The sequence below is a fragment of the Galleria mellonella genome, unplaced genomic scaffold, assembly GCF_026898425.1.
Source record: "Galleria mellonella isolate WM207_F2 unplaced genomic scaffold, CSIRO_AGI_GalMel_v1 utg21, whole genome shotgun sequence".
NCBI lineage: Eukaryota > Metazoa > Arthropoda > Insecta > Lepidoptera > Pyralidae > Galleria > Galleria mellonella.
In genome coordinates, this window is record NW_026442037.1 from 3279061 (window position 1) to 3296271 (window position 17211).

Genomic DNA, 17211 nt, shown 5'->3' on the forward strand with positions numbered 1-17211 from the left:
CGGGTCATTGGGCTCCCTAAAATATGGTCGAGCGCAGTGATGGCTGGCTCATCCGTCATACTCGTGAACGGGTGCTGCTTGTAGGGACTGGTCTGCTCTAATCACTATGACTGATTTCCTCTTATTAATTGTTTAACCAGTTGGTTATGTATTCAATTTTTTTTTTCTTTTTCAGTATTTAATTGAATTAGTGCTAATTGGTGGTTTGTATTCACACAATTAAACTTAAAAATGTAAAATAATAATAAAATTATTTAAAAGAGCATCACGCAAGTTTCTTGCTCGTTCTTCTTGTGATGAGACAGCTTTCCGAACGAGCGGTAAATTAAAAAAAATGTAATGACTTTTCAAAAGTGCTTCAATGTAAGTTTATTTGAATAAATGATTTCTATTCTATTCTATTCTATTCTACTGTTTCGCTCATTATACCCATGCGTTACCATTCCTGAGGACTCAGGTGTTATTCCTCTGTACCCTGTAAATTCACGCCATATCCCACCCTTTAAACTGAAACACAGCTATGCAAACACAGCTGCTTCACGGTTGAAACACGAATGGGACAGAGGTACCTAAGCAATCGACTTTTGTACAAAGTCTCCCTCTGGTAATACAAGTTCATAAGCAACAATCATAAGAATGGTCACTTCTATATATTCTTACGCTATATTTATAAGCCATTCAGTAATAATAAAGTTATTTGTAACTAGAAAGCACGGATAATAAGCTCAATTATAATTCTAGGTTAGTTGAGGTCGATGCCCTCTGTCAGAATAGATCGAGAACGTGACTGTGGGTTGCGTCAACCCCATTGTGGTATGGCGGGATTGAAGGTACTCGACAGATAATATAGAATCATGCTATGCACGCATATTAATCTAGTATTCATTAAATATAGTTGAACAATAATTGTCGTGTATATTTTTTATGGATGATAATGGAATGGTTTTTTTTAATGGGTGATAATGGAATGGTAACCCCACCCGCGCTGTCGGTATACACCGGCGGGGCACCAGTGAAGGATGATAGGTGAGGATGAAGCAGGTCAGTTAGTCCATCGTGACGAATTCAACAAGAATTGTTCACGATGGTTTCCAGGGGGAGCCACGTGGAGGTCGACGTAATCGGGCATATTGCTAGCAATATGGCTGTCAAACTCCATTGCTAACAATCCCTTTCCCCCCGATAATGGAATGGTAGCCCTGACTACGCTATCGGTATACGCTGGCGGGGCACCAGTGAAGGGGGATAGGTGAGTATGAAAAGACATGTCAGTTAGTTCATCTTAAAGAATTCAATAAGAATTAACCACGATGGTTTCCAGGGGGAACCGCGCGGAGGTCGACCACGGATACGTTAGGTAGGATATGTTTCTAACAATGGGGCTGGTATACCTCATTACTAATAATACCTTCTTTCTCCTATGTCAGCTTTACACATGTTGTAAATTTGAGGACGTTCAGTCTGGAAGTTCGAATTTGTTTAATTTAACTTATTAATTTGGAACACAACAGAAGCCCTTATTCATGCGCGCGTTTTAAATATTATTGAAAATTCTTTGTTTTCGAAATAAATACATCCAATGTGTGTGAGTCCTTAGGAATGGCAACGCATGGAGGGTATCATGGGCGAAACAGTATATTCTGTTATGTCCATGGTACTGCTCATGTCTATAGGCGACGGTTATCATTTTCCATCAGGTGGGCCGTCAGCTTGTTTGTCATTCTAAGTTGTATAAAAAAAAAACTTATCATTGAAAATTTTGATTTTCATTACAATAATAGCAGAGCGCTCTTAATTTGGTCTGTTAACGGTGTTCTCCATCCGGGAGAATTAATTGGACATTTAAATGAACATACTAGATTAGTTAATTATTACATTAGTTATTGTAACATTAAATCAATTGGAGCTAGTTATTTAAAAAAAACGCCGCGTGGTCCCGGCATAGAATGAGCCATCCCTTCCTTTCCCATGGGTGTCGTAATAGGCGACTATAGGAACTTAAAGACAGAAGGATGGATAGCAGCGTCTCTTTTAAAACATCAGCAAAAATTTAACTGCGGTTACCAACCCGTTTACCAAACGTGGCAAGGCCAAATTCTTCTTATAAAGAAGACCTATGTCCAGCAGTGGACAGTTAATGCCTAAAAATATGATGATGCAGAAAAAAGTCAAATTGACTTTTACCTGAGATATCCATAAGATATGGTTGTTTTTTCCATAACCACCTTCAAGTTATGGTGGTAACGGTGACATAAGGTAACACAGTAGGTACGTTCGTGACCGCCCACCGCATGACATCTATAAATAGTTTGTGATTAACTGCGGTGAAAGTTTAGAAAGTGACAATGTATTACGTTATAATGTTGAACAGATTTCATTTGTATTAATTAATATATTTTTTATTTTTTTTTTTCCAACTTAGAATGGCAAACAAGCTAACGGCCCACCTCATGGAAAGTGGCAACCGTCGCCTATAGACATGAGCAGTGCCATGGACATAACACAGTATACTGTTTCGCCCATGATACCCCCCCGTGCGTTGCCATTCCTGAGGACTCAGGTGTTATTCCTCTGTACCCTGTAAATTCACGCCATATCCCACCCTTCAAACCGAAACAGTCATACAAACACAACTGCTTAACGGTTGAAATACGAATGGGACAGAGGTACCCAAGCAATCGATTTTTGTACAAAGTCTCCCTCTGGAGGAACTATTTCATTATTTGTATATTTGTTTGTTAGATGGGTGAAAATGGAATGGTAACCCCGCCTGCGCTAACGGGATACGCTGGCGGAGCACCAGTGATGGGTGATAGATGATAATGAAAACAGGCCAGTTAGCCCATCATGATGAATTCATCAGGAATTAACCATGATAGTTTCCAGGGGGAACCGCGAGGACGTCGACCTGGTTGGGTATATTGCTAGCAATGAGATTCTCAGTCTCCATTACTAACAATCCCTTTCCCCCCTAGGGACGTTTATATTATAAAATTATGTGTATAGGTATTAACTGATATTTTACTTTGGCAAGTTTAGTATTTGGAACGATTGTTTTTGTAGGATATCTTAACTATAAGTACCGTTTAGATTAAATAATTATTCAGCACCTTTAGTATAACTTTGAATTCAACGTTCACTCCCAATATATCTACTTAATTTATGCAGTAACAAAATAACCATTGATATCAATTCACATAGATGTCGTAACCGCTTGAGTTGTCAAACTTTCCATAAATCTATTTTATTATTATTTACTATATTATTTATTATAAGTATTGAAGTTATTTGGCTATTTTCTTGGCGGTTAATATCTCGATTTGGAGGAAAGAGATTGTTAGTAATGGGGTCTAACAATGCCATTGCTAGTAATCGACTAATGCTCAACTATCAGGACGGCCTCCACATGGTTCGCCCTGGAAACTTTCATGATTAATCCTTGAATTCATTACGATGGGCTAACTGATCTGCCTTTTCATTCTTACCTATCCTCTCTCATTGGAGTTTTGCCAGCGTATACCGATAATTTAAGTGGTGTTACCATTTCATCGTCATTCATTAAAAACTATTTCAAATTTATAGTGATAAGACACGAACCATTTAATTAGTTACAAGTAATATAAATATAGGAATAAGCGCATACAGAATTACATAAGCTCCGTTGAGCCATTAAGAGGTAACAAATTTACTTTTACGTTTATGACATTGGCGAAGATAAGGATTTGCGTCATCTATTTTTATTCATGTCTGTGATAATAACTATTAAATTTACTGGACGTTTAGTAAAGAGGTTTGAAGACAAACTGGTTTGTATGCCGAGCCATACGGGCCAACAGGTTGCTTTGTAAGCTATATGAGTTTCACATTTCAGCTAGCAGTTTTTAAAGACTAGAACGTTTTAGGGTTGCCAACTTTATTGAGATAAATAACTTTTGTTTTTTTTTAATGGGTGATATTTTTTAATACGACTTAGAAAGGTAAACAAGCTGACGGCCCACATGATGGAAAGTGGTAACCGTTGCCTATAGACATGAGCAGTACCATAGGCATAACAGAGTATACTGTTTCGCCAATGATACCCCAATGCGATGCCATTCCTGAGGACTCGGGTGTTATTCCTTTGTATCCAGTAAATTCACGCCATATCCCACCCTTCAAACCGAAACACAGCTTATCACACACAATGAAGCTTATTCATTGTTTTTTTCTTTTTCCAAATTTTTGGTTTCTCTGTCTGTCTGTTCGTACGAGCTAATCTCCAAAACTGTTAGGCTGATTTCTATGAAATTTTGCATAGTGATACCTTACATCCCCGGTCAACATTTTTGATACTTTTAATAACGGAAATTTAAAGAGTTCCCGTGGGATACTTAAAAAACTATAGTAACTTATACAGCTTAGTTCACGACCTACTTAATAAAATTAATTTGACCTAAGGCAAAGAGTGAGAACGACACGTCATTTGTTAATTTTGGTCCAATATTCCCAGACATAATAAATAGGTAGGTACATACATCGATACGTACTAAACGGGAATAACAAATACCAGGCGGACAAAGTCGCAGACATCAGCTAGTAAATAATAAATAAACATACAAATAATAAATAAACATACAAAGGTTTGGTCATTTGGAGAGGATGGATGAAAGAAGAATTACGAAAGAGATTTATCGAGCAAGAATTAATGGAGATGTCGGTAGGGGCCGCCCTAGACGGACGTATGTTGACCAAGTAGGCGACGTGCTGAAGAAGGGCCAAATTAAAAGTACCCGTAACCGGCGAGCGTGTATGAAAAGATTGATGAATGTGGAAGAAGCGAAAGAGGTTTGTTTGAATCGAAGCATTTGGCGTTCCATTGTTTCTGCCTACCCTAATGGGAGACAGGCGTGACAGATATGTATGTATATGTATGTACAAAAAATTAAATCTTTTTTCTTTATAGTATAAGTATAAATGAAATTAATTCTATCACATATTCGAATAGAAGCCTTTCATATTTGGAATCACGGTCACAAATTTGCCGCATCAAAGTACTGGAAAAATGAATGAAAAACTAAGTCTCCGTGATATAATGCCTTATGCAGACTTACGATTTATTCCAATGGTTGTTTGTAAACTATACTGACGTAGTAATCAGTATTAGACTTTGTTGCTTTCTGTTAGAGTTGGTATTTCCATGTGGAACGCGGGGGTCCGTTAAAACGATACAATTTGCGGAGTTCCACATAAATGGAGTTACCTTTGCGGCGAGGCTAAGCGGTCGAGAGAGTTCGACGGTGCGAACTTTTATGGAAAATTTAACGCGATATTAATATACGTATTTCGAGAAAGTTCCAAATAAATGAAATACATTTGTGTTTCAAATGAATTTACGGATTATTGTAAATACCAGGCCTGAACTTGATATTCACAACGATAGTCACTCTGTTCGAAATGTGGACATGGAGGAGAATGGAAAGGATAAACTGGACAGAAAAACTAACGAACGAGGAAGTCCTAAAAAGAGTGAATGAGAAGAGAACATTGGTTGAAATAATGAAGAATAGAAGAGGCAAAATGTTGGGCCAACTTATACAACGTGACGATTTTTTTAAGAGCATAGTAGAAGGAAAGATAGAGGGCAAAAGAGGAAGAGGAAGACCGAGGATTAACTACATGGGACAGATAAAGGAAACACTAGGCGTCATGTCGTATAGGGAGATAAAGGATATGGCCTGGGATAGAGCTGGCTGGTGGAAGATGCATTAATTAGTTGCACCGACAAGAGGAAACTCTTAAATGAAAAGAAGAGAAGTCACTCTGTATTCATGGCTAAATTAAAATGTTGATGTACATCGCCATTACATTATATTTATTTATAATTTATAATAATTTAAATACAATTTATATTATGTTATTATTCATATTGTTAATATCTTTACTCATATAATGACATTTAATAATTTAATTCTATTTTAATGTTTATCAAACACAAGGCATGCTGTGGTTGCCTATAAATGTAAGAACAGTTAGATCTAATCTACTAGTGTATTGTACTGCAATGTTTCGCTGTATCTTATGTTGGTAATCCTATAAATAAATCAATTAGTCGTAGATGGTGTACTTCATCATTTAAGCCATTAACTGTCCACTGCTGAACATAAAGGGGGTTTTGCCAGTAATTGCCACGCTTGGTAAGCGGGTTAGAAACCAACCAAAAATCCAACCTACCTGCCAAGTATGACAACTACTGGCAAGATCTTCCTTAATGGAGAAAGTCTGTGTTCAGCAGTGGACACTTAACGGCTGATATGGTGATGATGACGAAATATAAAAGTAATGTTTAATTTCAACAGTGCGTCAATTTTATATATAATAATAAAGTAGTAATGATGCACCACACCTCTCCTCTCCTCGCTTACTAATTTAATTTATATTTGTAAATCACCATGTCTTGGTAATTGCTTATGGAGTCCCGCGTTACGGGTTCGCCTAGTGCGGGACACAATGTAGGTAGGTAGGTAACTCGCGTTGTAAATTTCTTGTACATATTTAGTAAATAAATAAATAAAAAATAATTGAATATGATTAATTGAATATGTTCTTTTTTTGAAGTCGTTTGAAAAGTAAATCAAACAACATACAGACTATTGTTGAAAAATCGTGAGTCATATTGTATTGTATAATATTTACGTCAGGCATCCTCGAATTTAAAACATGAATAAAGCTATCAAAAATAAGTACAATAAAGTACTGATTGATTGAAAAGATTCAGTTTTAAAAACAAAAATAATTGAAAAAACCCTTGACGTGTTTAATATTCAAAAAGTTCAATTGGCATATAAAATTCGAGAGTTCTGCACGATTTTCACAAAGGCACATCGAGTGCCGCGTATATATCAATTAATAATGACTATATACGATCGATTGAGGCATGAAAATTGCTATATTTAATTTATTATCATATAGTGAGATTATTTTTATTCACAGTGATATTGTCAGTGACTAGCGATAACTGTGATTTTCGCTCGTAATGATTTAATGTAGCAATCGCTATTATTTGTAGATGTAAGTGAAATATGAATTGTGATAATAAGAGCAAGCGAAAAGAGACTTTAGCGCAATGTGATAAAGTCTCTTCACTCAATCTGTACGGTTCACTCGGACGTCTGCTGTGATTTCACATCACTACAAACTTTTTTTTGTAACTTAGAATGACAAATAAGCTGAGAGCCTGAATAACCTGATGGAAAGTGGTAACTATCACCTATAGACATGAGCAGTACCATGGACATAACATGGTATACTGTTTAGTCCATATTACATATATTACAGCCATGCAAACACAACTGCTTCACGGTAGAAACACGAATGGGACAGAGGTGCCCAAGTAAACGACTTTTGTACAAAGTCTCCCTCTGGTTTATTATTAATTGAGCGCAGCTAATAACTCATGAATAAATCAAACGGAGTAACTATCTGCGATTATATTTACTCTGTAAATGCTACAAACCACTTTCAATTTTAAAGTAATTTGAAACATTCTATATGCAGCGGAATAGCAGCTGTGATATGATTTCGCGTAACATGTGATATTTCAAATCATAACTACAAATGATTTATTCCGAACCTACTTTGGTTAATGGAAATACGAATAATAAGTAGCCTGTGTCCGCAACACTGAATGTAATTGAATTATCATCGTGTAATTGGAATGACAAAATGTGCTGAAATATTAATATTGTGCAATGTAGTTTCCAATATAATGATTTTATTCGTGTTCACGTTAACTTCTTCACTCGTCATTAATAAATGGTGATGTTAATAAACTTTATTTATCTACACTAATATTATAAAGAGGAAAGATTTGTATTTTTGTGTGTATGTATGTTTGTAATGAATAAACTCAAAGACTACTTTACCGATTTCAAAAATTCTTTCACCATTAGAAAGCTACATTCACCCTGAGTAACATAGGCTACATTTATTACTAGAAAAGATTAGGAATCCTTACTAAAACTTTAGTAATGTAACTCGAGGTGTAAAAAAATGCTATAAAATATCTTTCGTTGCGTGAGCTGCGGAAACTATTGGCGATAGAACAAAAGTATGTTCTACAGTATTGAAGAAAATATCAATAACTACAAAAAACTTCCCGATACTATATGTCCAACTGTTATCGTTATGTCACAATAACCACTTTTTAAAATGTTGTAAAAATGTCTACCCGTGAGAAGCCGGGCCGGGCCGCTAGTACGTATATATAATCGTTTGTCTTCACTGACTATCGACGTACGATTATTAAATTTAAAAATGTGAGATTTCCAACATGCGTTTATTTTATAACGTAACCATTCGTTAAGAAAAGAGTTTTAATATTATCAACTTAAGTGAGTAGGTGGATAGGTGTTTTTTTTTTTGATGGGTGAAAATGGTATGGTAACCCCGCTTGCGCTAACGGTATACGCTGGCGGAGCACCAGTGAAGGGTGATAGATGAGAATGAAAACAGGCCAGTTAGCCCATCATGATGAATTCATCAGGAATTAACCATGATAGTTTCCAAGGGGAACCGCGAGGAGGTCGACCTGGTTGGGTATATTGCTAGCAATGGGATTCTCAGTCTCCATTACTAACAATCCCTTTCCCCCCAGTTGCTACGCTTGGCGGGTGGGTTGGTACTACAGCTATGACAATGTTTTAACAGTAATGCTACTGCCTATCCCCAATATGTATTGCTCCAGAATCATTAAGTTGCTAATTTGTAATTGACGAATTAGTATGACGTTTAAAATAATTAATCACATCACATACTGTTTTACGTTGTTCTAATTACGCTCTCTTAATTAAATACTAAAGGCAGATTTTGTACATAAGTAATCTGCTTGGGTACCTTTATCCCACTCGTGTTTCTACTGAGAAGCAGCAGTACTTGTATAGCTGGTTTTAACCCTTCTTTGCATGACTTTTTTTTTTGGTGAAATCAAAGTGATATAATTCATGTTTAAAATTAAAGGAAAAATGGTTAAAACAATAAATTTGACAGCTATGTTTTTTTTTCTGCAATGGACATTAAAAAGTTATCCAGACACGATCAACTTAAAGTGAACTTGGTCTTTTATATAGGTTTTAGGCATTCAATGTTATGATGGAAATTTCCACTAGTATGCAAAGAAGGGTTAAATGTTTTCGAAGTTATAGTATAGGCCAATATGATATCTTAGACCTTAGCAACACACGTAGCATGGACGACGCAGTGTATTCAGTCATATAGAGGGCGCTGTTCCTTTTTATAGGTGAACATTGCCACTTTTCATCATATGGGCCGTCAGGCTGTCATTTCAATTTCAAATAAATTTTTTTTTAATTATTATTCAAATAATTAATATTATGTTGTATGGTCCCGGCATAGAATGGGCCATCCCTTCCTTTCACGTAGGTGTCGTAAGAGGTGGCCAAGGGAGCTTAATGTTTGAGAGATGGTAACAGCATCCCTCTTAAAACATTACTAAGAGTCTAACTATTGTTACCAACCCGCTCGCCAAGTGTGGCAACTACTAGCAAAACTCCGCTTATAGGGAAGACATATGTTCAATTGTGAACAGTTAACGGCTGAAATGACGATGATGATGATTATTTAAATACGTTTGTTTTAAAGCATTTTAAAATCGACATGGTGTCGAATATCACTTAAAAAAATTTAGAAAATGCAAACACTAGCTATATCCAGCGACTCTGCGCACGTGAATTACACATAACGTATCTTATTAAAACTAAAAAAAATAATTAAAAAACGATCCAGGACACTATGTACTTATGTAATATATTTAATTCAATTCCCTTTATCTGTTTAAGCGTAAATAATAAGCGATTTATATACAAACTGTTCATGTTCACAATATTAATAGGATTTCCCTAAATTAAAAGAATAGGTAAATTAAATTCTAATTTACTTAAATAATATGTAAGTATCTAATCAACATTTCACTTCTCTCATACATTTTCAGTGGAAAATAAATAATGTATTAACCACGTGGTAAATAGTAGCGGGTAGGTTTGTGTCGACTGCTCATTAAAATTTAAACCAATTAGAAATACTGGTTGTAGTGAAATAAATTAAAAGTTAATATTAACTTTTAATTTGCGACACAAACTTGACTTAAATAGATGTAGCAACTGATAAACGCTTGCAATGCTAGAGACATTACTCTCGCGTTTCCAATCTTTATAATTTGTAGATTCTTAGTTATCGTATGTTAGTTACACATTTACAGTATACTAGTTACTTTAACATTTAAAAAGTTGATAATGAACGATGAAATGTATTTTCAACAGATTGCATTTTTTTTTCTTTATATTTGTTACGACTTGTTACTACACTTGATACGACACGACGAACATATGAACATTATAATAGAAGGTAAGATAGAAGGAAGGAGGGGGAGAGGGAGACCGAGACATAGTCACATCAGGCAGATCAAGGAAGGAGTTAATGTCGTGTCGTATCAAGAGGTGAAGAGACTCGCTGAAAATCGTAGTGAGTGGCAAGAGTTCCACCGACAAGAGCGCAGCTCTTAAATAGGATAGATAGATATTTGTTACCCCATAACTGCGTCAGTTATGAAACGATTTGGAAAATTATTCTTTTTCCTATAGAATTTTTATCAAAATCGATTTAGTATTTCAGTTTTTATATCAAAATAATTGATTTGCCACAATTGAAGTTGTTTTTTTTTAATACTTAATCTTAAATTATATATATATTCTTTATTGCACTTGTAAATTACAATGTTAATGCATTTATAAATATTGTGAGCAAGGGTGGACTTATCTCTGACAGAGATCTCTTCCAGTCAACCCAATGCAGTTAGAAAACATGTTGCTAGCGGGCAGCTGAAGTGCTACAACTATTAATATTTAGAATACATAAACAAATATACAGTTAAATAAAATATTAAGATACATAATAAAATATTACATAAATACATATACTATAAATAAATATAATATCTACTTACTTATACAGTGGATGTTAAAATAAATGAATATACTACCTAGAATAGAAATTTAGTTCAATGATTTCAAAGTTTGACAGTTCAATTATAAAAATAAATAAATTATGACTCAAAGGAAAGAAAATGTAACTTCAACCTTTTCTTGAAAGAGGTAATTGAAGGGCTCTCTTGTATGTGGGAAGGGAGTTTGTTCCATAATTGGGCAGCTCGATACGAGAAAGAGTTGCCCATAAAATGTGTTCTACACAAAGGTAGGTCGAGAATCCTGGACTGAACTTGACAGGAGCGTTTAGGACGGATTGGTGGTAGTAATAATTTAAATCGAGAGCGGAGGTACGAAGGAGAATTGGGGTTATTAAGTATGTTATAAAGGAAAGAAAGGATGTGCATATCACGTCGAAGTCGGATAGGAAGCCACTTTAACTGGTTGCGAAAGGCAGAAACGTGATCATATTTACGAAGACCAAAGATGAACCTAATGGCCAGATTTTGTAATCGTTCCAGCTTGTTTAGAAGCTCCTCAGTCACATCCAAAAAACAGACGTCGGCATAGTCAAGTATTGGGAGTAGTAGAGATTGTGCGAGCATGATTTTAGTATTTACTGGGAGAAAGTATTGAAGTCGCTTGAGAGAGTGAAATGTAAAGTGCATGCGTCTACTGAGCTCATTTATATGACATGTCCAAGATAGAGTGCCGTCCATTATGAGACCAAGGTTCTTAAATTAAATTATTTAATTAATTAAATTATTTATCTTTTAATTTTTTTTTTTGGAAAATATTTTCACTTTTTGGCTGTATAATAAATTTACGCATTGGCTGATAGAACGTTCCCTTTATCAATTAGTTAGTATGCTACCAAATTTGATTTCATACTGTATTTTGCGGATTCTTAGATAAAGCATAAATTAAATTACTTGTGAATATACCATATTATTTTAGAATCCCATTGCAAATAATTATGCTTATTTTATCTTGGAATTTAATGTTTCCTTTGAACAAACGTAACCGCGTGAATATTAAATATGTTTCTTTTATATCACATACTAGGTATCCAGCCCGGCTTTGCACGGGTAGTTTTTTTTTTAATTGGTGATAATGGAATGGTTACCCCGCCTGTGCTGTCGGTATACACTAGCGAGGTACCAGTGATGGATGATAAATGAGGATGAAGTAGGTCAGTTAGCCCACCGTAACGAATTCAACAACGATGGTTTCCAGGGGGAACCACGTGGAGATCGACCTAACACCTGAGTCCTCAGGAATGGCAACGCATGGGGGTATCATGAGCAAAACAGTATATATACTCTGTTATGTCCACGGTACTGCTTATATCTATAGGCGACCGTTACCATTTTCCATCGGGTGGGCCGTCAGTTTGTTTGCCATTCTAAGTTGCATAAAAAAGAAATGTATTGTTTTTTGCATATGTATTTATATCTATTGTTATTTGTGTGCTGTAAATAATGTAAATAAATTATATATTTATCTATCTATATATCTATTAATAAGTTTATAAGCATTATCATTGTAAGTTCTCATTATATATTTATTCGGTGACACTGTATAATTGGTGATGTCGCAAATTCTAGTTAATAATGTAAAGGCTTCATTCGTTTCGATTCAACGCCTCTCAATTGGTGGTGATTTTGAACGCAGTTCTTTCATTACAACAATTAACCCTTTCCACTCCAATGTTACTCGACTTTGATTTTATATATATATATATATATATATATATATATATATATATATATATATATATATATATATATATATATATATATATATATATATATATATATTTTTCAAAAAATCTATCTACACGTGCGAAGTTGGGTCGGATCGCTAGTATTCTGTAAAGACCAATAGTGTACTGTTTTTAATGATTACTATACGATAAAAATAGTAAATAGTGACGTGTTGTATCTTGCAACATCGTTGGCGTCGTAAAATCTTGCAACTTTAAAAATAAAATTATTTTTACTCTATTCACGTCGAGGATATAAAGCTTAACGTAAGCATAGGATATATAATAGTTAAATTAAAGTTAAAATCTTTAGTAATGTAACAGTTACAGTAAATTCTGTTGTTAATTTGATCATAGAATTAAATTTTGTCTTCATTGTTGCAGAGACGGGGAGCACGGATAAGAGCAATGGTATGAAGGAACCGGGATCGCCCGAGGAATTGGTATGTAGGAGATTTTAAATTTTTATGTGTAAAGTTATAGGTGTTTAACGGAAGTAGTTGTATTTTTTTTATACAACTTAGAATGGCAAACAAGCTGACGGCCCACCTGATGGAAAGTGGTAACCGTCGCCTATAGACATGAGCAGTACCATGGATATAACAGAGTATACTGTTTCGTCCATGATACCCCCTATGCGTTGCCATTCTTGAGGACTCAGGTGTTATTCCTCCGTATCCATTAAATTCACGCCATATCCCACCCTTTAAACTGAAACACAGCCATGCCAACATAACTGCTTCACGGTTGAATCACGAATGGGATAGAGGTACCCAAGCAATCAACTTTTGTACAAAGTCTCCCTCTGAATATACCAAGCTTTGACTGTCCACTGCTAAGCATAGATCTTCCATATAAGGGAGGTTTTGCCAGTAGTTGCCACGCTTAGCAGCCAAATTAGTGATCGTTCGGCTTTGGTGATGTTTTAAACGGGATGCTAAGTAGTAAGTTTACTTATATTATAGTTGCAGGAATAACGTTAAGTATCTTTCTTCTTTAATTTGTATAGATTTTTATATAATAATGTATTAATTGTCATAGAAAACTAATGAGAACGAATTCAGGTAATACACCCGAATTGGGATTAACTCATTGAGAATTTTGAAGGTTTCGAGGCGGGGTACCCTTGAGAGATGATAGGTGAGGATGAATGCGACTTAGTTGGTCATAATAAAAAAGTCAACAAGAATTAACAGCGATGGATGAAGAGGAAACTGCGTAAAGGTCGACCTGACAATATACTTTGTCAGAGTGAACTTTACGAAGTTCCATTTTCATCCATCGCTGTTAACGCTTTTAAATCGTTTTAAAAGTGTTGACAGCTTTAGTTGTTTAATCTACTGCAGGGTTCGAGGAGTTGTTATCTGTTAAGAAGAGTCCGCTAGAAATTCACGCTCTCTAATCATCACAAACTACAGTTGTCAATTTTGTATCACAGTTATTGATAAAGTCGCGAGCAGAAGCTAAACATTCATAAAAATGTATCTTGGAAATATCACACAAGTACAATTTTATTACCGGTGTCGTGTCGCTACAAAGGAATTTCACAATTTCTCCATCGCCATTGGCATCGGAAATTTACCTTTGTCCCATCAGGCCTGGAACACCCTATCCGATTGTAGATTTATGGATGTCGTTTCAGAAGTGGCGTTGCCAGATTGGGTATTTTTTCCCAATTTTGTGTAGAGAATTCTGTGTTTGCGAAATTTTTAAGAAATGATATAGCTCGAGAAATCGATAAGCGATGGGAAGACAAGTTCTCGGGTAGTAATCTGATACAAGCAAGCGTAGTAAGGGACGATCCTCGTGAGTTGGAGTGACGATCTCAAGAGTCTTGCTGAGAGGCATTGAATGCAAGTGACGCAGGATCGTACTTTGTGGCCAGCAGTGGACAGTGCGGTCAATTTTGGAATGCCTTTTTTCTCCAAATCTGACTCTAAAATTTCTTTTTCAATATGTATGTCACAGCGGAATCTTTATTATACGGACCAATATAAACAAAATTTTTAACTGATAAATCAAAAATATTATATACGCGAAATCATAGAATATATAAACGAGTAGATAGAGTGTCTCCATACAAATGCTTCGAGAAAAGCGGGACAACTTTCTTATATAATTTTGTGTTATTAATAATTATGAGCGATTCCTTTGTAACTTTTATATTTATTTAATCTTATAATTTTTACACCTTTTCTTAGGTAAAAATCCATTTTATTTATCAAATAATTAAATATAGATGCGTCAAGATACATTATTATGCGTAAGTATATAGAACACTGATAAACAAAACGAGTCAGTTAATATGACAATTAGCTGACAAAAAGTTGCCTTGTTTTTGAGACTCTATGCTTTATTTATATAATCCAAGATATTAGGTTAAGGAATAAGTTTTTTCGTCGTTCATATAGATGGAAATAATAATAATAATTAATAATCTGTTCTCCTTTAACCAAAGGTTGTCTGTAAGAGATTGCTCTAGCGATAAGACTGCCTTTTGTACATTTATGTGTATATTTTAATCTGTATTTATGTTACTGTATTTCACTTAAATTATTCACTTGTCATTGTATATTTTTATTTATGGTGCAATAAAGAGTTAAATAAATAAATAAATAAATAATAATAATTCAATAATTTAATTGGCAGAAACATAGTAACATAATAAGATGTTACAATTTGGTTCAAACATAGAGAAAACTAATATAAATATGTGATTGAATAATAGTGAAGAAAATTTGGAGACAAAATATTTGACATTTGGGTAAAAATAAAAACCACATCTGGTAACCCTACACCCAAATGATATAAAGCATTCATTGGCAGTGTTGTACGCGTATTGCTCTTTTGCAAATTCTCAGGAATCAGCCGCCTCATCTCCGATCCAGGATATCATTTGAAGAGGGTCCGTGGTGATTGGGGGGAATTCGTTACGTCTTTTTTTATTATCGCCGGAATAAGTATTTGGTTTAGGCAGGTCGTATGGAAATATGTTGTAAGTTCTGTGTGGTCCCGGCATAGGATAGACCACCCCTACTATTCATAAGAGGCTATTCTATGTTGGGACCACATGACAATCAGTTATAATAGTTTGCATAAAACAAAAAAAAAAGTAGATATCTCGTATATCTATTTCATGATCAACCACAATTATTTAAGGCTTAAATTATTATCTAAAAGTATTGAGTCAGCCCAAAATTTTTACGTCATTTTTATATCTATAAATCTCTTTTTTTTTTGTCAATCTATAAATACCTATTAATGTTGCGTGTCACTGTATGAGGCTATATATATATATATATATATATATATATATATATATATATATATATATATATATAAATTTTCTTGATTTTTTTCGATTTTTTTTTAATAATGAATTTTTAAAAAACAAAAAATTGAGTAAAAAGTGAAAAACAAATGAAATTATTGATTTTTGAATGGATTAGGGTGAGTTTAAGGGACAAAAACCTTGTTCCCTTATTTTTTCCAAAATTTCAATCAATTGGTCCGGGAAAAACCGTTGAACCGATCGCTCCAGGAATTTAGGGGGTTCTTAAAGGAACAATAGACTGTAAAATTTTCCTCAAACCTTAGCTTTCCCGCCCATATTAGCGAAGATACAGCCAAGTAACCAAAAAAGGAGAAAAAGTCACTTTTTTCCACTTTTTTCAATTCAATGTTAGAGGTGGAAAAAAATTTTTTCTTCACTAACTCTTGACTGTGCTTAATTGGAAATTTTATGCAGATAAAGAAACTCGGCGCTCGCTTGCTGTGCGACTAGTAGTTCCAGAGATATTAGCAGTTGAATGGAAAAGGATGCTTTTGCATTCAAAGTTCGATATCTCGGAGACAAATGGTCGTAATTGAGCCATCCAAAGCGATTTTTGAAGCTGAATAAACACGCTAAGAGACCTATACAATGGAGTAGCTCGAAAAAATTTTTCCATGCCCATAGAGTGAAAAACGAAACCTAGAAAATTTAGAAAAAATTTATTTTCAGCTTTGTTTAAGAATTGCATGGAAACCGGAGCTCAAAAAATTTTTTCACCAAAAAATCTGAAAACTAGAGTTTTCAAGCTTCAAAACCCTTTTTTTTAAATTTCCTGTACGATTATTTTTCACTGAAATACAGCCTGTTGAAAATCACCCAAAAATTTCAAAAATTTTTATGTTCCCTTAATTTTTGCGAGGAGTGTATATGTATATTTGTATTGTTAATATGCTTAAATAAAATAAATATATATGTTATACACAACATACATATAATAATAATAATAATAATATGATTTGATATATTATTATTTTTTATTATATTTATTATCTATATATATTTAACATTATCGATTGATACACGTACAGACTATTATAATACACATAATAAGACTGTAAATTACAGTTAATCGAAAACACGATTCAATCAGCGAACATAAAACGTCCTTCAGCACAGATTTTATCCCCAAATAAATC

The 17211-nt window shown here is 34.5% G+C and overlaps 1 protein-coding gene across 3 annotated transcripts in view; it reads left to right on the forward strand.

Annotated features, from left to right (window-relative positions):
* The window catches only part of LOC113516486 (apoptosis-stimulating of p53 protein 1), a 459324-nt gene that overhangs the window by 188913 nt on the left and 253200 nt on the right, over positions 1 to 17211 (forward strand). For all 3 annotated transcript variants that reach the window (XM_052894330.1, XM_052894332.1, XM_052894331.1), the window contains one exon: positions 13126 to 13184. In XM_052894330.1, the coding sequence (XP_052750290.1) occupies positions 13126 to 13184 (59 nt within the window). The remainder of the gene's footprint in view (positions 1 to 13125; positions 13185 to 17211) is intronic.